The following is a 22,894-nucleotide window of genomic DNA, read 5'->3' as shown; positions in this document are numbered from 1 at the left end:
AATATTCCAGATGTGAACGTCACGCTGTGTTCCCGACATGATTCAGAGCTCAACCGCCCCGAAGTGTGTCGGCGCCAAAAACACTCAGACATCGTTACCACAGATCAGTGAGAGGAATCGAGCGCATGACCTTTGACCTTCTCTTCTCCCCCCCCCTTAAAGTCGTCACCATTTGGCTGACAGGTACCTTACTTATAACTTAAGGGACTTTTATCCTGCCTTATCGATTGAATCCAGATGAGCGAAGGACGTTTCTGCAGCATTTTAATGTTCTTTTTTTCCTCGCGGTAACAATGGCGACGAACAAGGAGCGAGGTTTCAGGGCTTTAAGCCTCCGTTGTCGCAAATTCCTTGATTAACTAGCAAAGTGCGCACAGGAAAAGGGAAATGATAATGCACTTATCGCCAGTGGAACCCTGACAGGTGAATCATTTCTGGGGTTAAAAAGAACTAAAGTGGAAAATAAAACCAGAGCCGAATCAGGGGAGCGTCCGTGCATGGACACCAAATCATCTCTCTGCAATCGTGACCCAGTGGGTGGGGGGGGGGGGGCAGCAGCCTGCAGCATTTTGTAGATGAATTAGGTCGCCTCGCAAGTCTGCGCAGGAGAACCGGTTCGCTCAGAGAAGCCGGGGCGACCCCCCCCCCGGGGCGACAAGTTGATTTGTTTCACGCAATTTAAATGACCTGTTTTGAACCCCCCCCCCCCCCCCACACACACACACACACACACAGACGACCGATGAAGATGTTGAAGAAGACCTGGATGCTTTACATGACAGGTCGTTGGGGTAGGGGGGGTCTGGAAATCGGTAAATGAATCCACCTGTGATTGAACCGGACCCGGTTCTGACTGCAGGTCCGCCCATCCCGAATGGATCCGATCCGCCTGCACCGGTCGACTCGTCTGCCGTTTCTCAGGGACTCGCAGGCTCAGGCCGGCCCACATTACGCCATCGCTAATAAGAGGTGCTGGAATCCAGCCATGGGAAAAATAAATGTGTAACACTTTAGCGTGGCTGAACTCCCGCCAGCGGGAGAGGGAGGGGGGGAGGGGGGGAGGTAATCAGAGCAGAGGGCGCATGTGGGCTGGCCTGGTCTTGTCCTCGCGTCCTGCCACGAGGGATCTACCTCGGCTTCGGTTTTCACTGCAACGCGTATCATTCTGGGAACACTGGGAACACTGGGAAGGGTGAATCTCAGGTGAATTCGGAGCGCTGCGTGTTTGTGGATTCTGTTCTAATCTTCCTTCACGGTGATTCTTAATTCAAAAGTCTGGAAGCAAATTGTTCCACTGAATTAGCGACACGTTACAAAGCGTAATTGTTTTTGTCGGATTTAAACGCGGATCGGTCGTTATTTGATCGGAGCGTACGGCTGAGAGAGAGAGACGTGCCCATTTTCCATTAAATTCCCCACCGGGTGGCCGTCGGCGTTCGCCGCGTGCGGCGCGGCTCGCAGACATCTGATCTAATGTGTGAACACGTGACGTGCACGGTGGCGTAGTGGTTAGCTAGCATTCAAAGACAGCTCAAACTACATAAAGCCAGCTTCTAAGAAGGATTCAAAGTCCAAAGATCTAACTGCAAGCAGCTGAAATAAAACAGACAGTGTTCCTCATAAATTAGGAATGTTAAAGAGCACATCGTCAGCAAATGTGAGAACAGGAGAAATCCCATTTGTTTATCTAAAGTCGGATCTTGTTTATTTGCCTTGCGAAGCCTTCATCAGCCCGACGCTGACAGGCCGCGCCGCCATGTTTACGGGAGCGTTCTCGATTACAGTACGCAATAAAAGACGTGGAAAACTCGAGCGGGAACCTCCACTTTGGTGCTGATGGATCGGAACCACAGAGAGACTCTGTAATAATGTTGATTTTATCTCTGGCTTCCATCCCCGCATGCATCTTTAATCACGGGCGGCCGCCGGCGAGATCAAACCCCGTCTCTCACATTATTTGTTCTGCTAATTGAAGGCCCCGCCCACCTCCCTGTCCGTCAGCGATTAAACGGGAACACAAGGCGATACAACTTTTCTCACGCACGACTATCAAACATGAGATCGTCTGTCACACGCGTGACCGGCGAGCACATGTATGATCGTCGCTCACGCTGCTTCACGGCCTCCTGAACACAACGCCGTTGCGTCGGCAGGGTTGGGCCCTCTTCTTACTCAAACATGAAGAATCGCTGTGGAGAAATAAATCCGCTTCTGCAGACGGAAGCTGTTCAGATTGTTCCAGAACGTGTCGGAACACACCTGTAAAGGCGAGCTTTAAAACCGTGCGCGGGTCGAGCGAGGACTGTTACGTAACAGTCGGCGTGTTCGCCGCAACATTCAGTAACCGAGTTCAGACGCCAGAGGAATGTGTGTGTGTGTGTGTGTGTGTGTGTGTGTGTTTATTCTACTCTTCTGTCTGCTTATTCAATCATACCGGTCTTAAGACTGAGAAGAAGAAAAACAGAGGCAAAAAGAAGGGAGGGAAAGAGAGAGAGAGAGACGTTTTGTTTCCACAACGAGAGGGGGAGGATTATGTAACCTTGTCCTCGGGGAAACTCTGCCAGAACTTGGCTTGGCCCGCCTCGCTACTACAACAACAGCGGTTCTCTCATGGAACAGATTAGAACCGGGTCGGAACCCTCCTCCAGCTGCCCCAGCTCCTCCTGCAGGAGTAAAACACCCCGAACAGTCCGAACAGCCAGTCCCCGCGCACCAACTGCACGTTCGGGTCTTCTGGCAGGCTCGGGTCCGAAAACCTCCTAATGAGATCATCAGCTGAAGGACGACGCCCCCTGACATGCGACTTTGGGTTTGTGAGCCCGACTCGGTCATGAGAAGAAGATCGATGGATCCATCAGTAGAGAACTGGCTACAACCGGGCTCCACCCATTTTCTCTGGCTCCGCCCACACATTAACGCAGTTCTCGTCGGCCCGCCTCTGTTAACACTTGCGTCGACTTTTGGCTGATGACGTCTGTCTTTCTCCTCCAGCTGTACGACCTCTGATTCATGAACATTTTTGTGAGAAATTAAAATGTTTTCTTTATTAATTTGGGCCCAGAAATTGTTTGTTGGAGAGAAAACAAAAATGCAGGTATGTAGAACCTTTCTGCAGCGAGCCCCGAGTGCACAAAGCAGTAATTTGGGGAAATGAATTGTGATTTAAAGGCTCGATTGACTAGTTTGAGGGGCGGGAAGCTGTTTTATGGACGGTGAGACTTTCCACGAAACACTAACTCGTACCTAAATTGGCTGTGAGGGAACGTGACTACGATTACTTTGTGTTAATAAAAGAGAAGCATCTTAAGCGTTAACTTGAACCTTCGCTCCCGTCGCCCAATCGCGTGTTGTTTGCTCTCCTTCGCTAACAGCTTAGCTCCCATTTACCGTCTAATTGGGCTCCGAAGGATAATGGTTCATTTGTTTGTTTCTGTGTGTGTGTGTGTGTGTGTGTGTGTGTGCGTGTGTGTGTGTGTCATCAGCAGGATATGCGACGCTGCATTTGTGTGTTTTTTATGGGCCCTTTCCTCAATGTTAACGTAAAGTGAACGCGCTAGATGTATGGCAGGTGTGAGAACAGCTTGAGGCGCCCGCCATTATCCCGCCACCGGTGTCGCGCCGCCCTGTGTGCCATCCATATCCATCCACCACATGCTGCACACACACACACTCGTTCAAAATGATTTAACACGGAACGCCACGCTAACCTTTACCTGCGGGCTTTGTGTTAGCGTCTGTTTTCCAAGCTTCGTCCTCCGGAGCGAAAGGGAAATGAAAATCGAGCGGAGCGCGGCCGGTGTTGGCGTTTGTCATCTTGAGCGTTTGACACCTTAGAGAATGTGCGAGAGTCAACACGAGGCTCCGGTGGCAGACTGACCCAGCAAGCCTCTGGCACCGTCGCCACACTGCATTGTGGGTAACGCCACATGACTGAACCGTCGGCATGGCTTTGGATGATTAACACGGTAAATGTTACTCAGTACTCGAGTAACTTTCAAACTAGACTAGTATAACCCCGTCCTGTGTGGGTGGGTGTGTGTGTGGGGGGGGGGCACACAATGACCCAAAAACACAAACAGTAAGGACGATCGCAACAGATTAAAAATACATCCAAACACACACCGTTCTGTTACCTGATTGGCTGCTGCTGCTTCATGTTTAAGGACAGAGTGACTCACAAATGGCCGACATCACCCTAGCATTAAAACCCACAGCTTGTGTGCGCAGCGCCGCCGTCCTCTGTTTGCAGACGAGTGATTCATTCTGTCACGTGAGCTGGAGAACGCTGCCGCGTTTTAAAACAAGCATTTAAACTGGGGGGGGGGGGGGGGGGGCATTGTCCTGCAACGGTCTCTCCAAAATTACTCCCCCCCCCAAACCAGGAGGCTAGCTGCTAGCTTTGTGTTAGCAGGAGTGACGTGGCCCGTCCTCTGAAACATCGGGGGGGCGGCGTCGGGGAAAAAGCGTGAAGGATTTCACTTTGGAGGGATTCCATTACAAACAGCTATCTGGAGATTCTAACGTGATTTGCATGTAATCTGAATATGCATGTAATCTGAATATGACCGCGGCAGATGCCAAAGGATGTATTATTCTGCCAGCGCTATTGGGCAGTTTCCCAGTTCCGGCACATTGTCGGGGAATTTGACTGCGTTCTGGTTTTGGACCGGAGCCGAACAGACCGTTCATAAATCCGTGAGTCTGGGCCCCCCCGGCCCCCGGCCCACCGGGGACGCTCCTCCGAGGCTTACTCAGGAGCCTCCTGCTGAATTCTCCCGCAGTTACAATTATTATTTCACTCAAACACTGCAGGTCGCTTTTGCAGAATCATTATCGTTGATCAGAAGGCCCCGCCTCTGCGTGTCGGACAGGATGTGGAATGCCGATCCGCGGCCGGTTCCCCCTCGGAGCGGCGAGGGAGGAGGCACCTTCCTGTTTGTTTGAATTCAGGGACGAGGCGGGGCAACAGGGGGCGGTTCACGCCCATCATCACATTCGCAGCTGCTGGGGTGGGGCCAAGTGGGAGGATGAGGGCGGGAAAAGACGATGATGATGACGTCCGCGCCTTCGGCGTGCCGGACCTCCCAGTTGGAGGCCAATAGGGACAGTAATGAGATACGGGGAGGCGATCCGGGGAGTCCTCAGTGAGGCGGCAAAGCTGAAGGAATCGGCACGCCGTCCAGCCCCCCCCCCCATTGCATTGTTTGCTCCCACCGCCTGCTTTTCCTGCCGGTTGATCCGTGTCACCTGCCATTTCCCATTGGCAGGATGCGCTTCCTTCCTCCGGTGAACAACAGGATGTGTTTCCTCGGCTCTCCGTGCAGCTTTCAGCGAGCTTACAAATCGTTCTTCGTTCAGCAGCTCCGCTTCCATCTTGATTGGGAAAACCGCAACTCTGGAATTCTGATACTTACTGGGACTGTCTGTCGGATTGAAACGCTGCAGCTGTATAGGAATAAGGTCACGTGACCCCGGAACATTTACAGTCTGATCCCACTGGAGCATGATGAAGAGCAGACCCCGACCGCACCAGGCGGCCGTCCGTCGTAAGGGCGGGGCCGGTAACGGGGAACCAAACTGAGCCCGTCCCGCTGGAATGGCCGGCGCTCGTCTTTATTACTGGAACCATTAGGACGGTCCGCTGTAAAAAAAAAAAAAAAAAGCGCTTTTTGAAGCATTAAAGCCAAACTTTCATGTTGTCCTGAGGGGCCACAAATGATCATCCCGGGGGCCGCAAATGGCCCGCGGGCCGCGAGTTTCAGATGCAACAGATTGGAAACAGGTTGTCATTTGAAGCTTGCCCTTCATGCAACGCGTCTCTTTTGGAACGCCGTCTCATTCCCAACCACGACGCTAACCCTCCATAATGATAATTGTTGATAAGTTGCCATTTTCATTTTGTGCCATAAATTCCATCCTACGGCCCCGAAGTGCCGGCTGAAGCCTCTCGTACGTCTCACTTTGGAGCGCAGCGTCTTCTGTATTCCACCAAGGAGCGGCGCTCAATTTATCCCTCCCCCTCCCCCGCCCCCCCGTGATTCACCAGAGGTGATAAATCTCCGGAGCGAGAGCAAAGCTGAAACAACTGACCTCGGCGCCGGCTGATGATGACGCCGGCGCTCCTGAACTGAAATCAATGCTTCATCTTTACATCTCACACATTTAGCCGACGCGGTCTGGTGGAATTTACGCTTCGCTCTCTCGTTCCAACATCATCGCTCAGCGCCGCTTCGTATCAGCGGGAGCATCCCCCCCGGTCTCCATGGATACAGAACCTCCAGGTATAAGTAAGAAAAGCCCCTCCGTGTGCAATCTAAAGCCAGCGACAGCCACACAAAACCAGCTTTAACTCAAACACCCTCATCAGCAGGGCCCGTTAACCCTTCGCCGACCAGCGGGAGCGCCGCATCCGCTCATTCACGGTCAGACATCCAACATTTGTTGTGTTTGTTTGTTTGTTGTCTGTTTCCACGCAGCAGCAAGTCTCGAGAAGATGACTCAGAGTCAGCTGTGACCTGGCCCTCGCACGGGATTCAGTCCGGGGATTCCTGATTCAATCAGGATGTGAGAGCTGACTCCATGACGGCAGAATTCCCTCTGTCCCGCCCTGCAGTAACCCCTTCCCAGCTTTTCCGATCACCTGACCTCCCCCGCCCACCTGCGTCCTGCTTACCTGGTCTTGCTTTGCCAGTATAGAACCGTAACAACCTCCGTAACAGAACCAAGGGGAACCTGAGCCGACATTGTTATTCTAGTGAGGATAAATAAAGTGCTCCTGTCCTGCCCGGCAACACATCGCCGCTCCCTGCTGTTGCTTCGAGGCAGCCATCAGCTGCTAAAAGGTCACGAGTCACCAAATCGACTTGTTTGCCTGAGCAGGAAGTCGTTGGGATCGGCGCGGCGGTTCCCTCCGCACGGTGTCATAACGGCGGAGAAAGCCTCTGGGGCTCGCACATTTAACAATGATGTCACCAGCATCATCGCGTGTTACGGCACTTAAGAGCTTTCCATCCTCGCCGAGCAACGCAGGCGCCCCCCCCCCCCCATCCTATCCATTTGTGTGCCCTCATTTCCTCCTCCATCGCTGCCTTTAATGTCCCCAGGAGACGCCGCCGTCCACAAAGCAACACTCCAACCGACAGTTAACACGCTACCGCCGGTCATGAAGCCCCCCCTGGATGCGGGAGACACCGGGTGGAATTCTGGGTAACTCCCTCCGACCCGGCTAACGCAGTTGATCCGAATCCATCTGATTAAATGGTTCTAAATGCTCACGTCACCCTCGATTCCTCGTCACGTGATTCGATCACACCGCAGCTCAGAACAAGAATAAGAATGCAAGGATGAGGATCGGATCGGCTGCCGGGCCGGAACACCGGACAGCAGCAGCCGATCGGAAACACAGAATTCATTAATAAATCATTGATTTATCCAGGTGTGCTTTGTGATGGATTATTCAGACTTAAAGGCAAGACAACAAGGATCGATGACATCACCTCCCTCCTGATTAACAGCACGGCGCTGAGGAGGAGGAGGAGGAGGAGGAAGAGGAAGAGGATGAGGAGGTTCTTGCTCCTTGTGTTTAAACATGTTTGTTTGCTCTATCCAGGTGACTTTACTGAAAAGGATTATTACTGAGCTCATTACTCAAGGCTTTTGGGGAAGAGTGTTTGTTTTTGAGCACGAGAAACAAGTTTAATGTTTCTATGTTAGCTTATCTTAGCTTAGCTTAGCTTGGGTTGAGATGTGTGTTTGTTTCCACGGGCCGGTTTCTGGCCCACCTGTGGTTCTGCGGTTGCTTTTGAGTTGCATGCGGCTCAAACCTGGCAACCCTGCCCACGTTTTAGCGCCGCAGATAGCATAGCATAGCCTCCTCACGTGGTTCGATATTTGAGGAGGTAAACGGCGATGGCACGGCTGCATCTTCTCTCTGCTAGGGATGGAAAACAGGGACCGGCTGCCGAGGTTTCTGTTCAGTCACGCTTTAAATGTTTGTCCAGTAACCGGAACCGCCTCTGTTCTTATTTGTGATATTATCACTCACCCAGGGAGCGCGCCCGACCGTCCTGGTTTGTCGCCGATGGCTGATGAGGACCTGTGAGCTGACGGCGGAGAAAGACGCCGTCTGTCCCCCCCGAGGGTCTAAGGCTGCGCTCCTGTCATAAGTTCACTCGTGTAAACAGGAATCCCATTAACGACCGAAGTCTCATGATTCTGATCTCATCCTCAGTCGCTATCACCGGGACATGTGATGAAGAGAAGCGATTACATTAACTTCAGAGTCTCTGGCGTCTTCGCATTCAGGCGAGATTTGGACGCAGTTTTCTCTGCGACACTTTGAACATTTGGTTAAATGTGACGCCACCAAACGGAACGACGACGACAACAACCTGATGCGGGTTACCTTTTAGACCAGACATGGGCAAACTAAGGCCCGGGGGCCATATACGGCCCGTTAGGCTTTGTAATACGGCCCACCGAACTTGTCAAAATAATATCATTAAATAAAATGTTATTATAAACCTCATTCATTTTCCCCCTTTCCCTGTAAAGCTCCCTATAAAAGGCCAAATCCTTTCATGTAATGGGTTTTACATGTCATTTATATTAGTTCACAAAAACACTCCAGCCTGGCCCGGCCCCTCTGTCAAATTTTAGAACCCATTGTGGCCCGCGAGTCAAAAAGTTTGCCCACTCCTGTTTTAGCCCAATGGCAGCCTGGGATTTTTAATCAGGCGCCAGTCTCAGTCTGCAAATTAAGAGCCCGTCCTTATCGGCTGGAATGTCCACTAATTAAAAGAGCACGAACAGTTTGTTTTCTCCTGTGCTTTTTACGAAAGGCTTTCTGCTCCGCGCGTTCACATCCGTCTGTGTAGCGTAGCATCCGCTAACGCGCGCGGAACAGGAGGCTCGTAAACAAGCCGGACGGCCGCAGCTGATCTGCGCGCTGTTTACGCTCATTATTTGGTTGCCACGGTTACATCGCGTCACAGGCCGGCATCCCACACCCATCAGCGCCAGCATCAGTCGCCGCTCTGATTCTTTACGGCGCTGTGACTCACGCTATCCTGTCATTAGAGGCAGGATGACTTCAACCGCCGCGAACCCACAGAAGCGCAGGAATTCGATCCCGATGACTTTTCTCCTGAAATGCTAAATGCACAAAGTGATTAAAGGTCAATTAAAGGTCACAAGTGCAGTGAGGGAGTGAGCTTGGGTCAAGTCGGACCACGATGAAACGCTGTGGGAATTCTGGCGGGCCTGCACGCGTCTCAAGTTTAAATTAAACGTGAGTTCCAGCCCACACGTGAACGTTCGGAGCATATTCCACACGTTAGCCTCAGCCTGCTAAGCGTTTGAGCCGCTAAGAGCGGGGATGTGTTAGCGCCTGTTAGCTAGCGGTTTAAACGATGCACTTTTTGATCTGCAGCTGGTGGTGATGCTGTCTTCCTATAGGTCGGCGTCAAGGTCACATGGCGTCGGCGTCACACCTTCCGTCTGCCGGCATTGAAAATGGAATTGGAATCGTCTCGGTCTTATCAATTCTCATCCCCACCTGGGGGAGGGGGGCAGGGTTTAATTGTAATCGAGCCGCAAAATAAAACCAGAAATTCTTAAAATCTCTTCTTTTTTTTGATGGATTAAAACATTTTAAGTTAATAACAGGAGTTTTCAGACACTTTTTAAGGTGAATACTTGGCCCAGACAAATGAGTTTCCATGGTGACGGGAGGCCGTGAGATGAAAGCGTCTGCTGTCTCAGTTAGCCGCTAGCCATGCTAGCTGGTTCCCTGCTCATTGAAATGGTTCTCCTGTCCTCCACTACCGTTTAAGGTCAGCACTGAGTCTTCCTCGATGCTTCATCATCTGTTCCCGTCCCTGAACTCCAGACTCATGACAGAATGTGATGTTCTGCAAATGCGCCCCACAGCTGAGACGCGAACAAAAGCGCCTCGGGTTGGCGGAGGCGCTGCAGCGGCCCGTCGCACAGAACAATGGCGCTCTGTTCCAAATATGTTGTTTGTCACATCGCCTGCCTTTAGCTCGTCAAAGCCGCCGTTGTTCCTCCTCAGCTCCACTTTATCTCACATCTTGTGCAGCTGGACGTGTGGCTTCGATCAGGCGTTCCGTGCGGCGCGTGTGTCGGCGCTCTCGGTCATCGAGCCTGATCGATGGCTAGAGATTCGAGTGAAGACTGACGGACAGCAGAAACCCAAATTACAAGGCGGTTCCTCATTTAACAAAATAACCCCCCCCCGAAGCTGATACCTTTAAGGATTGAAGTTTGCATTGCTCAACATGTGGGCCGGATGAGCATCCACAATGAGAAGGAAGCATCTCTGGAGGAGGGCCAGAGAGTATTTATAGGCCGGCCTGTCATCCTCGAGATGACAGACATATTGGGATCCTTTATTAGAAGCTCTCGCTGCGGGCCGGTGCTTTAATTTGTGCTTCTTTCCTGCTTCTGGAGGAAACGAGGAGGACGATGCAAAGGACAGGGTGAAGTGGAGACGGCTGGGTTGCTGCGGCGACCCCTGACGGGACAAGCCGAAAGAGACTCAGAAAGACGGCAGAGGTGATCGGGTTCAGCTCAACAGAACCGGGCCCTGAAGTCTGATTGATCGCCTTTATGGCAACTCTACTAATGGGATTGTTTATTAAACTCCGTGACGTCACAGGGAGACGCAGCTAGCATGTAGCTAAATGCTTTCCTGACAGGACGAATACAGAACCAACCCCCCCTCCTCCTCCGTTAATCCAAATGTTGAATCAACAGCGAACGACCGTGCGCTGCATGCGCGACCAAACGAGCCGGAGCGCCGCTTCCCGGCTCCGCTCCGGAGGAGCTGCGGCTCTCATTTGAATCAGAAACCAGCTCTACTTCCTCGTTCCGCTCGCGGAGGTTTATATAGCGGACTAAAAATAGCGCCGGTTTCGTCCAATGGGAGCTGCAGACGCTTCCCGCCGCGCGCCCAACCGCGGCGCGCGAGACGAGCCGGCTCTGCCTCGTCATTGGCCAGGCCTGGCCCGGGAGGCGGGTGGTACGGCGCTGCGAGCTCATTGGTTGGCGCGCCGAAACGTCATGTAATCACGTGGGGGCAGGTTTGTCTGTGATTTTGAATCGGGGGGGAAGTTTACAGTGCGCTGACAGACTTTTAGAGAGTTCGCTGCTCCGCGCTCTCCGTGCGTCACACGCTCCAAACCCTCCGCGGGACGCGAACCCGCTCCCGACTGTTCATGCGCCTCGGAGCGGAGACTCCGGCGCCACTCCTCGCAGGCTTCTCCGCCCCCCCGGGCTTCGTTCCGCTCCGACTTGCTGCCGCGTCCCGGGACTGAAATGGACGTCCTCCCGATGTGTTCCATTTTCCAGGAGCTCCAAATTGTGCACGACACCGGATACTTTTCCGCGTTACCGTCTCTGGAGGAGTACTGGCAGCAGGTAACCGGAACCGACGCACTGACGGGTCCGTCGCGCGCTCGCGCGCGGTTGTTGGTGCAGACAGAAACGCGTGGAATGCGTGGAATGCGTGGAACGCGTGGAACTTTGCCTTCCGCCGTGACAGCTGCGGCGCGGATGTGCAAATGTCAAAGTTGTCGGGTGCGCTCGAATCGATCCACCGGCTTGTCCCGGTGTGCGTTCGCTGCAGAAACGCCGCCGCGGCGTTAAAGACGCGTCTTTTCTCTTTTTCCCTTTTCTTTTTCTTTTACTTTTTATCATTTATTTAAAGTCGTTTTCCCGCCACCTGTGCAGGTAGAAAATGAAAAACACGCCGTTAGGATTTTTTGCGGCTGAATGGAGAGCCGTGCGTTTTTGCGCGCAGCGCCTCTCTCTCTGCTTCTATGTCTCTCACCCTTGCTTGCTGTCACACACGCGTACACACACACACACACGCACAGAGAGAGAGAGGCTGATATGAGGAAGGAACAGACAGAAATTCTTCTTCGGGTTTGGAGCTGTGCGCCCCGGATCGGTTCGGGCTCCGGGCCAAGCCCCCCCCCCCCTCCCCCCGTGGCATTTAAAGCTCGCCTGGGATTCATCCAGCGTTTGTCTCCAGTGCTTTTTCTCTTATTACCAAAGTACTCCAGCGTTCTCCTGTGGCTGTGACGTCATCGCACCTCATTCCTTGTCACTTCCGGGTTTCCTGGGATTCTGATGGTCCGAGTCTGCAGGTCGTCCTCCGGGCGGCGAAACTCCCAAAGAGGCTCCAGAAGATGAAGTTTGTCTTCAGGCCTGCAGGGGGTCCGTTCGGGCCCCCGGGGGGGGTCTGCTCAGGGACGACTGTGGACGCCTGTCTCTTTCGTTTCACAGAAAAGATCCAGAGCGGCTCCTGCAGTATTGATGCCGGTCTTTTTATGGACCCCCCCCCCCCACTGTGTTATTTCTAGCCATGCCTCCAGATGCATTATTAAATCCACATTAGGTTGAATAATTGATGGGTTTAAAAGATCTACAAGCACTCCCCTAATCCGGCGGGAGGCTGCGGAGCATCTGTAAATCTCATGCCCGATCCGACATGCGCTCTCTCTCACACACGCACACACACACACACACACACACACACGCGGGCGTGCACGTGTTGGATTGTAGCATCTTGTTCCTGTGGAGGACCGCTTGGCTGCTTGGAATCTTCCTTGATACGTCCTCAGAGGGACAGCCTTAGGGTGAGATGTCCATCCTCCCCAGAGGACGTCATGTCTTCCTGCTTCAGGAAGGAAGCGGCCCGCTGGTGTGTGTGTGTGTGTGTGTGTGTGTGTCCCGCCCCCCCCCGCCGCTGCTAAGAATAACCACAGTGTAGAAGAGCCGCTTTGTTTCCCCTGATAAGGAGTCGCGTTCTGTGTTTGAGGGGACGCGGTGTGCTCCTGCCCCCCCCCCCCCCCCTCCCTGTACTCACTGCTGTCTTGTCGTCCCCCCCCCCCCCCTCAGACATGCCTGGAACTGGAGCGGTACCTCCAAAGCGAGCCCTACGTCTCGGCCACGGAGCTGAAATTCGAGAGCCGGGAGGACCTGTGGAGCAAGCTGCTGCTCGCCTGCGGGGACGAGTCCAACCAGCTGGACCCGAAGATCCCCCGCATGAAGGAGGACGAGGACGGGGACAACCAGGACGGCCAGCGGCTGGACGCCGGCGGCTTCAACTCCGACGCCAGCAGCGAGGCCTCGGACAGCTCCGAGGAGCTCTCCGCCGTCCTCCACTTGTCCTCCGGCTGCTTGACTGACATTCTGGGAGACGGCGGCGAAGACCTGGGCTCGGCCGCCATCGGCACGCCGCCGTCCTCGCCCGAGCTGAGCAAGGAGCGCTCGGCGGCGCAGGCGTGGAGCGGGACGCGGACTGCGCTGCACTCGCCTGGGAAAATGAGGGCCGGCGGCACGGAGCGGTCGGGGGCTGGCCAGCGGGGAGGCGTCGCCCGACGGCAGGAGGCGGGTCCACAGGTGCGAGTTCAACGGCTGCAGGAAGGTGTACACCAAGAGCTCGCACCTGAAGGCGCACCAGCGCACGCACACAGGTAACGACGGCGGGCGGGAGGAAGCGCCGAAAGCATCCGGCATGCTTCGAATAGTTAGTCGGGAGGAATGTGACCTCGTTCACACGGAGGAGGGTGACTTCATGCAGGGGGGGGGGGGGCAGGGGGGGGGGGGGCAGCACCCACCAACAGGATGTGGATCCTGAAAACATGTCAACAGTTCTCCGGTTTCAACGTGGGAAAGCCGTAAAAGAACAGGGAAGCGGAAATGATGGGAATCTGACATTTGCTGCGTCTGATCCGAGGTTCTGATCCGTCATGACCTTTGACCTCTGCCAAGCTGCAGCGCTATTAGCGGAGGAAGTCACATTCCTGGCGTCCTTTGCCGCCGGCATCGTTGGCCACACGGTTTGGGCCTATTAGGAACAGGCTCTGGTTTGTTTTGCTTTTCGTGGAGCATTACGTAAGCGCCTCCGGGAGGAGCGCCCCCTCCTGGAGCACCTCCTCCGAGAGCGCCTCCGTTCTGACAGGGACAGGAAGTAGCTTAGCATCTTCTGACGGCGTGCTGACCTGCTGGGGCGGGACAGGAAGTAGCTTAGCATCTTCTGACGGCGTGCTGACCTGCTGGGGGCGGGACAGGAAGTAGCTTATCATCTTCTGACGATGTTCTGACAGGGACAGGAAGTAGCTTAGCATCTTCTGACGATGTTCTGACAGGGACAGGAAGTAGCTTAGCATCTTCTGACGACGTTCTGACCTGCTGGAGGCGGACAGGAAGTAGCTTAGCATCTTCTGACGATGTTCTGACCTGCTGGAGGCGGGACAGGAAGTAGCTTAGCATCTTCTAGCGACGTTCTGCCGCTTGTGAACGTTTGCTTCCGTTGCCTCCAGGTGAGAAGCCCTACAGGTGTTCGTGGGAGGCTGCGAGTGGCGCTTCGCGCGGAGCGATGAGCTCACCAGACACTTCAGGAAGCACACCGGCGCCAAGCCTTTCAAATGCAGCCACTGCGACAGGTGAGAAGCCGCGAAGGGCAGGCGACCTTCAGGAGGCGAGCAAGGTCGAGGCTCGACGGGGAACCGACGGGAGGAAAACATTTTGTTTGACTTCAACGGTCCCCTACGGCGCGATATCGTGAATATTGATCAAACGTTACAACATCTATTACAACTGCGTTTTCTGCCCCCCCCCCCCCCCCCAGGTGCTTCTCCCGCTCGGACCACCTGGCGCTGCACATGAAGAGGCACATCTAAGATGACCTCCGTGTCGAGTGTGATGATTGTCCCGACCTATGGGGGGGGGATCATCGAGGCCCCGTGTCCCGGGAGCATCAACAGGGGGCGCCGCCATGTTCCGGTCAAATGGGGGGGGGGGGGGTGAAGCAACGCCGGCTATTATTTGCAGCATACTTGGTGCCTCCAACACCTCGCTGTGGAGATTGCGCTTGAAAGGCTTTGCTGAGGGGGGGGACTCGGAGAGCTGGAAACATCTGGACTGAGACTCTTCTGTATGGTGTCCGATGCCCCCCCCCGGAGGTTCCGGGGACTCCAGCCGGGGCGCCGTTCCTCCTGACTGTGCCGGCTTTGCGGAACGGATGGAGCTCCGATCGTGGAATTGCGAATGAATGGCGTTTGTGGCGTTGGGAGGTTTGAGGGGGGGCGGGGGGGGGGGGGCGGTTTAAGATGTGGTTTAAGAATGAATGCAAGAGTTCTGTCTGTGCTGTTTGCGTCTGTCGGCTGCGGAGGTTGTCTACTGGAGTTTGGTTTTCTAGAGAGCGCCCCCTTTCTGCCCGGGGGTGAAACTGCACCTCCCTATTCAAACATGAGGGGTGTTTTTTTTTTTTTTGTTTACTTGTTTAGTGCAGCTATTCAACGTGCAATGTATTACGTCGCCTGTCTCAATAACACACGCTCTAAAGCTCACTTTGTTGTCCATCATGTCTGCATCTAAAAAGAAAAGCAAAGAAACTACGGTTGTACACAGTAATTGCCATTTTAACAGAAGTTGCATGGGACTCTGGGGGAGGGGGGGGGGTCGCGCACCGGTTTGCTTCTAGGACAACACGCTTCCTTCATGTACTCGGTCGTGTAGTGAAACGTAAGGCCGTCGTTTCGCTGTTCTTTTGGGGATACCACTAAACCAACAACCTGTTGGATGGAGAGATTCTCCTCTTCTTCACTCTTCTTCTCTTTTGTTCTACCTGTAAATGCACTGTAGACCTTACTGATGCCTTATGTAAGTGGCCTTGTGACGGATCTCTTTCACGCACACGCACACACACACACACACACGAGTGCGTTATTGACTTGCTTTATAAAGGCTCTGATCCAAACCCTCGCCGCTTCGCTCGTGTGTCCCGACTCCTGAAGAGTTACGACTCAGATCAGATCCGTAGCGGCCGCCGTTCCTACGTCCGTGCATTATTCTGCCGACGACATGACTATCGGCGAAACCCCGCCCCCTGGCGTGGCCCCGGGTCCGAGAGCGCTTTAAAGGCTAGACTACTATGTAGTGTCTGTTGTGGTCAGACGGCGCCGCGACTCGCCGATGTCGCCGGTACGGAGTCTTGGAAAATGTTCTCACAAACGGCGCGTGTCGGCGATTGGAGAAGGCGGGGCTTATGGTACTTCCCGTCAGCTGAGGAGCACGTGCTTGAGAGTCTTTAAGCGAAGACGACGTTCCCAATCACGAGTTTGTTTTCCATGTTTGCTTTTTGGGAGGACGAGTTCTCAGGGCGAGCCGCCGTCTTTACTCATCCCTGGTTTAAACAACCATGATCCGACCCCCCCCCCCCCCGAACCGGTCGGGCCGCCTCCCGCTGCAGGCGGAGAGGTCTGATCCGATGCACGTCTGTCACGTCGTCTGCTTTTATTTTTAGGTTTCGCTGATTTTAAGTTCTCGTAAAAACCTCGGCGATGTCCGTCGCTCTGTCGTAACTCGACACCTGTACAGGTGAGGCAGGCCGCCATTAAACGAAGTCCGTACACTGAGAAATAAACAAAGAGATTTACATGTAAACGAAGAGCGTTCTGTAAGGAAGCTTCTATTTTGAAAGAGTATGGGACCAAAAATCCCCGAAAAAACAAGTGCAGTGTGTTCTGAGACGAGCGGCCGAATAATTCCATTTCTGATTCGCTTCTGTCTGTTTAATTTGACTGGAGGATGGAGAGGCCGATGTACGTTTAAAAGGCATCACCTGTGGCCTATCATCTCTCAAGAAAACAAAGGCGGGAATAGTTTCATACAGGTATTCGGCTCTTAATTTGCTTTTCCTTCCCGGACTTCTCGCAGACCTGACCTCTCTTTATCCAGAGAATCTTTAAATGTGGAGATGAAATATGACGTTCTATTTTTGTTTATTTTATGGCATAAGGAGATTTTTTTTTTCATTTTGAAATTGTTTTGTAAAATAGTTTCTGTATGAATGTATTTTTTATTGGAAAATTGATAAAAAGAATTTATTGGATCTCCGTGTGGGTTTTCCTTTCCTTTGCATTTCTTTTCCGCGGCAGCCGTCCCATTTACATTTAAGCAATGAGCTGATGTCCGGCCCAGAAGGGCTTTGAACCATTTTCTCGGTCCGGTTCCTCCTCCAAGACTTTTTTTTAAACTCAAATCCAGAATTTTGTTTTGTTTTTTTGTGTAAAATCAGAACGGGTTGATTTTTGTTTTGGCGCCGCCTGAAGCGCTTCGTCGGGGGTCCGGTGTCGGGTGTCGGGTGTCGGGTGCTGAAGCTCTCCTCTGGGATCGGTTCACTGCCCTCATGCTGAAGGGGAGATCAATCTATTGGCATCCATACAGCAACCAGAACAGCAAAGTATTGATCGATGGAATGAGATCCTTCAGCGGCGGCGGCGGCGGCTGATGGCTTGTCCGACCGGTATCCAGATGGACAGTGACGAAAAGGGGGGGGGGGGGGCTGCAGATCTAGCCAGACTGGATTTGGTGCCTGATGGATGCCCCCCCCGTGCGCCCTCACTCCCCCTCCCCTCCCTCAGGTGATGAAGGAGCTCATTACGATGGCATCCTGATAAAAGGAGGCCATTATCTGTTCACAGGGCACTTTGTATCTCCTCCTCCTCCTCCTGGTCTCCAGCTTCTGGTTATGTAATGCAGTCATCGGTGGCTCGCTTCCAATGTTGCCCCCCCCCCACACACACACACACACGCAGGATTATCTCGTGTCCACATGGAATTAGAACTTGTCAGGAACCACAACCAGCCCAAAGTGAACTCGGGAGGGGGGGGGGGGGGGGGGGCGGATCACCCCTCCCCTGTTGAAATGTTGCCCTTGGGACCGTCACCGTCTTCATCGAGGTCACGGCAAACCTTTCCGAGCCCCCCCCCCCCCCCACACATCGGCACAAGTGAAAGGAAAACTCGCACCTCTTTCCCTGAAGGCTTGTGAAGCCAGTTCAAACCCACCCGTCACCATGACAACGACTCTCTCTTTACCGGCGGAGCCCGTGGGAGGTTCTCGTGCAGCCTTTTCTAATTTCACAGTGTGTGGATATCTCCATTCAGTAATTACAATCCCATCCATCCTCATCTTCCCTGTCCGGACAGCGTTCCCCGGAAATACGCAAAACAAACAGACACCAATGCAGAGCGCCCCCCCAACCCCCCCCCCCAGCATTCTCAGATAAAAGACACTCTGCTCCCAAAAGTCCAATTACAGCCTGAAAATTCAGGCTCATTTTGAAAAAGTTGTAGATTCCAAGAGATATTGGATCAATACGATCGGTCTCGTAAAATATTCAAAAAGTGGGAGGAGCTACTATACAGGTATCAAGAGTCCCCAAAAAGAATCCTTGCTGATTGGCTGCCAGTGGAAAAACACACCTATAGCATGTGAGGCAGGTAAAATCACTGATGAATCCTCATCCTTATCATCCTCATCATCATCCTCATCCTCATTGGACGCGATGAGACTACCAACCCATTCCAAAGCCGGATAAACAGGGTATTCCAGGATCGGGAGACATTCCAGGGAGTCCTGAACATCAGGAACCGCCTTCACCTGAGCGCCTCCGGGGGGGGGGCTCGGGCTCACTACAGGTAGCTATAGCTTTAGCATCAGCCTGCCAAGCAAAGAGAGGAACAAACCCGGCTGAGATGTGGGGGGGGGGGGGGTCTTAGCATGTTAGCATGTTAGCCACAGAGTTAATATTTGTCCGTCCCTCTGCGTGGCTCCGTAAATACATGTCATCTTCATGCCTTTGGATCATCCCGGTATTCCGAGTGAACCTCCGGAGGTTGTGCAGCCCGGGTGGGGGGGTGGGGGGGGCAGAGACGATGCTCTGGTGTATTAATAAGATGAACTTTTTTCCCCCCACCTCCTTTTCTCTCTCTCACTCTTTTTAGGATTGAGGTTTTGAAATAGAATAATAAAACAACTGCCAGCTAATTGGCAAAAGGAATGGAAAAAACTACAAAGCAGCTCCATGAGGGAGATAGACACACGCACACACACACACACACATGGAAGGGTTTTAAGGGCATCCCCTCATCGGCTGCTTTTATGCTTTCATTGTTGAATTTTTCATTCCTCCCCCCCCCCCCCCCCCCTCCCCCCCGTGGGACACTGGAGACGCTCCATGTCTTAATACCACAGGAAGTGTGAAGAAGTTCGCTCGGCATCTGCGCCAGAACCGCCTCCAGCAGCAGCAGCCACGCTCCGAGACGACAGGTGAGGGGCCAACGGGGGGGGGGGGGGCACGGCCCTCACGTCTTGTCCTCTGAGCCCACATTAAAGGTCAGAACAAAGATAACGGGGATCAGAGCGGCCGGAGGAGGAATCGGCGAGATGCTGAAACAAAACGAACTTTAATCAAACCCCCCCAGCACAGAAAAACGAGGAGCGCTTTGATGATCAGCGTCCAGCGATCGGTTTATCAACGTCTCTGTGATAAAAGCTCATTTCCTGCATCATCACAGACGCATCAGTATCAGCCTGCAGGCAACAGGAACACACACGCACACAGACACACACGCACACACACACACACACACACACACACACACACACACACACTAAAAGCATCATCCGAGCCCGGAGTTGGAATTCTGCTCTCTGAAAGCCCCCCACCCCCCTTTGGGGTTCTCCAGCGTCCTCCAGATGAATGCACGCCGGCCGCCGCTTTGTTCTCGCTGTTTTTTAACTCGGGCCAATTTCTTCAAAATGTTGAGAGTCGTTTCTTCCAGTGACAATGATCAATAATGATTGATGCTGTAATTATAGGCCAATCGCAGCTCTGTTTGGTGTGAATTTTAAGTAGACTGGGGAGGGGGGGGAACGCTGCTCCATCCAGAGCATGTTCATCTCCTGGAGCGTTTCTTTGCCTAATTGATCTGCGTTTGGAGGAGGATCCATCTCTGTGAACAACGGGTACCACTCTGCTTCCCTTCTTCATCTCCCCTCCTCCTCCTCCTCCTCGTCCCGCTGGTTTGAATTGGCATAGCATACAGTGCTTCAGGGAGTTAGCATGCTAGCATGTTGACGTTAAAGTATCATTGATCTATCAGGACTGGACCTCCGATGGTCCTCAGCTGTTAGAGGTCAATGCACGCGGCGACCTTTGACCTCTGGTGCTCCATCACAGCTCCGCGGCGATCGAAGCGAGCCTCAACGTATCGATCTCCCTGGATGCCTCGCCGCCGCCGTGTTGCAGGAAGAGCAGGAAGCTAACTTTTGACGTTAGCTTCCTGCTCTTCGGCTGTCACAGCCGCTCCTCATCCTCGGTGTCACGTTACAATGAAGCCGCAGATTCTTTAAAGGGCACCTTCGGTTTGTCTACTCTTGTTTGGCAGCTTTGAAAATGTTCATTCCTAATTAGGCTCAGCAGCAAAATGCAGTCTCTCCCATATCTTGCCAATTATTTTAATATTCAGAGCAAAATGTGTGTGTGCGTGTGTAGGTGTGTGTGTGTGCGTGTGTGTGTGTGTGGAATGCAGCAGAATTCCATATCGCCCAATAAAAACAAAGCACTGATTTAATAGAAACTGCATTTGAGCCTCGGCTGGACTGGACTGACTGTTAGCTAATCGCTAAATTGCTCATTTGACTTGCAGATGACTTTCAGTTTCGTGAGTGAATGAGAACAGAAAGCTAAAGGCTGATTGTGTGAGGCGCGACTTCGTTTCTCCTCCTCGCTACGAGACGTAAAGTTTCATCTTGTGTTGTCGAAACGCAAACCGGGTCTGAACCGCCTTATTTTTCCGGCTTTGCACGATGTCATTAAATATTTCATTATCCGGCGTAACCCTTTTGTTTTTCGCTGTGAAAGATCACAAAAAAAAGTTCTCTGCTGCAGAGAAAGACATTTTTCTGGGACGTTTTTCTGGGACGTGTTTTAACGTCTGGCTTCGTTCAAGTTTGTGCCGTGAAGGAGAGGAAAGGCTTCGATTCGACTTCCCATCGTCGGCTGACCGGAGACTTTCCTCAACCCGTTGGATTTCCTGTTGAAACAGATTTTATGAGGCTGAGAACTAGTTACGACGCATCACTTCTCATGGAGTCTGTAAAGGAGAACCGTCTGAAGGGATCGCCCGTCTTTTGTCTCCCGTTGAGTCTGTTTCTCCAGCCCTTCATCTCTTGGGTGTGATTAATGGACTGTTTAAGATGCTTAAACATTATTACTTTTTATGAAAATTAAATTATCCGACTTGGAAAAGGAATAAAAGTCCTTGTGACTTTTCGTCAGAGAAGATATTTAATCCTGATTGGATTATTATGGATGGATTGGTGTATTTGCCGCCTGCTTTTATTTTTAGCCCAGAGGTTTGATTATCTGCTGGTGGGGCAGTGGTGAGAAGATGAGACAAAACGCAGTAAAATTAAATAAAACGCAGTGAAAAGATACAAAACGCAGTGAAAATGAAATAAAACGCAGTGAAAAGATACCAAACGCAGTGAAAATGAAATAAAACGCAGTGAAAAGATACAAAAAGCAGTTAAAATGAAACAAAACGCAGTGAAAAGATACAAAAAGCAGTTAAAATGAAACAAAACGCAGTGAAAAGATACAAAAAGCAGTTAAAATGAAACAAAACGCAGTGAAAATGATACAAAACGCAGTTAAAATTAAATAAAACGAAGTGAAAATGATACAAAACGCAGTTAAAATTAAATAAAACGAAGTGAAAATGAAACAAAACGCAGTTAAAATTATACTAAATGCAGTTAAAATTAAATAAAACGCAGTGAAAAGATACAAAACGCAGTGAAAATGAAATAAAACGCAGTGAAAAGATACCAAACGCAGTGAAAATGAAAATAAAACGCAGTGAAAAGATACAAAAAGCAGTTAAAATGAAACAAAACGCAGTGAAAATGATACAAAACGCAGTTAAAATTAAATAAAACGCAGTGAAAATGAAACAAAACGCAGTTAAAATTATACTAAACGCAGTTAAAATTAAATAAAAACGCAGTGAAAATGATACAAAACGCAGTGAGAATGATACAAAATGCAGTTAAAATGATACAAAATGCAGTTAAAATGATACAAAACGCGGTTAAAATGAAATAAAACGCAGTGAGAATGAGAAAGGCGCAGGTGAGACTCTCATGACGCTCGTCACTTGTTGCCAGAATGATTCTTTTATTAATGGCCTGAATTTGGAAATGTTTGAAGATGTTCTCAGAGAATGTTCTAAACCGGTGCGCAGCCTCTCGTTCTGAGCATCCCGGCGTTAATGCGTAGAACTTACTGCACTTTGGGCGATAACGGTTTGTGGAGCTGCTCTGTCTGAGCGATGATTGCGTCTGGACCGGCGCCATTGAAGAGTCTGATTGAGAAGTGGACGTCGGTTTAATGAAAAAAAATTAAACATCTGTGGAATTAATTGGATTGGCAGAACTTCAGAGGGGGGGGGGTTCTGGGGAGTTTTAGCCGTTTGGAGGTTTGTTCAGAGGCCGGCCGCTGAACATCAAACAGAAAGTTCCTGCACAGAAGCTTTAACACTCAGGATTCCAGGCTCCGCCTCTTCTGGTCTCACCCAATCAGCCCCAGGATGACGTACGACCACAGCGGCCGTGGATCGCCCAAGCCGTCACCGACAGCTCATCGTCATGGTAACCGTTGTGACTGGGTAGCCATTCCCTTCAGCCCGACACCCGGGTTGAGTTAGCGCCGCAGGTCGCAGGCAGCGTGTAGCGAGACGCCATCAGGACGCCGACGACTTCCTGCTCCCGCCGTGTGACGCAGAGCACAGGAAGCAGTATCTGGATAAGCCACGCCCCTCAGGTGGATCAATTACTCCGATAATGGATGAATCCTCAACCAATACCAGATACATTCCTGACTTCTGCTCCGGTGATGATGAAAGTCCTTTCATTCCCGCGGTAAGAACAGGGTGCGCTTGTTTTACATGCAGGTGACCCCCCCCCAGCGCCTCGCTGCTCTCACATAACGCTGGTTCCCTTCCAGCTGCG

At 52.1% G+C, this 22,894-nt stretch overlaps 1 protein-coding gene across 1 annotated transcript; it reads left to right on the top strand.

The window, feature by feature from the left end:
• The first annotated feature begins 11,315 nt into the window (after positions 1-11,315).
• On the top strand, positions 11,316-14,800 carry LOC137904650 (Krueppel-like factor 6). The gene is given in 6 exon segments (XM_068748853.1): positions 11,316-11,439; positions 12,925-13,371; positions 13,373-13,502; positions 14,352-14,375; positions 14,378-14,474; positions 14,660-14,800. Coding segments are annotated over 6 exon segments (852 nt in total). The 5' UTR covers positions 11,316-11,337; the 3' UTR covers positions 14,712-14,800.
• The last annotated feature ends 8,094 nt before the right edge of the window (positions 14,801-22,894 follow it).

Source organism: Brachionichthys hirsutus, chromosome 15 (assembly GCF_040956055.1).
Source record: "Brachionichthys hirsutus isolate HB-005 chromosome 15, CSIRO-AGI_Bhir_v1, whole genome shotgun sequence".
NCBI classification, from domain to species: Eukaryota; Metazoa; Chordata; class Actinopteri; order Lophiiformes; family Brachionichthyidae; genus Brachionichthys; species Brachionichthys hirsutus.
The sequence above is the reverse complement of the archived record's forward strand: the minus strand, read 5'-3'. Positions and strand labels throughout refer to the sequence as shown.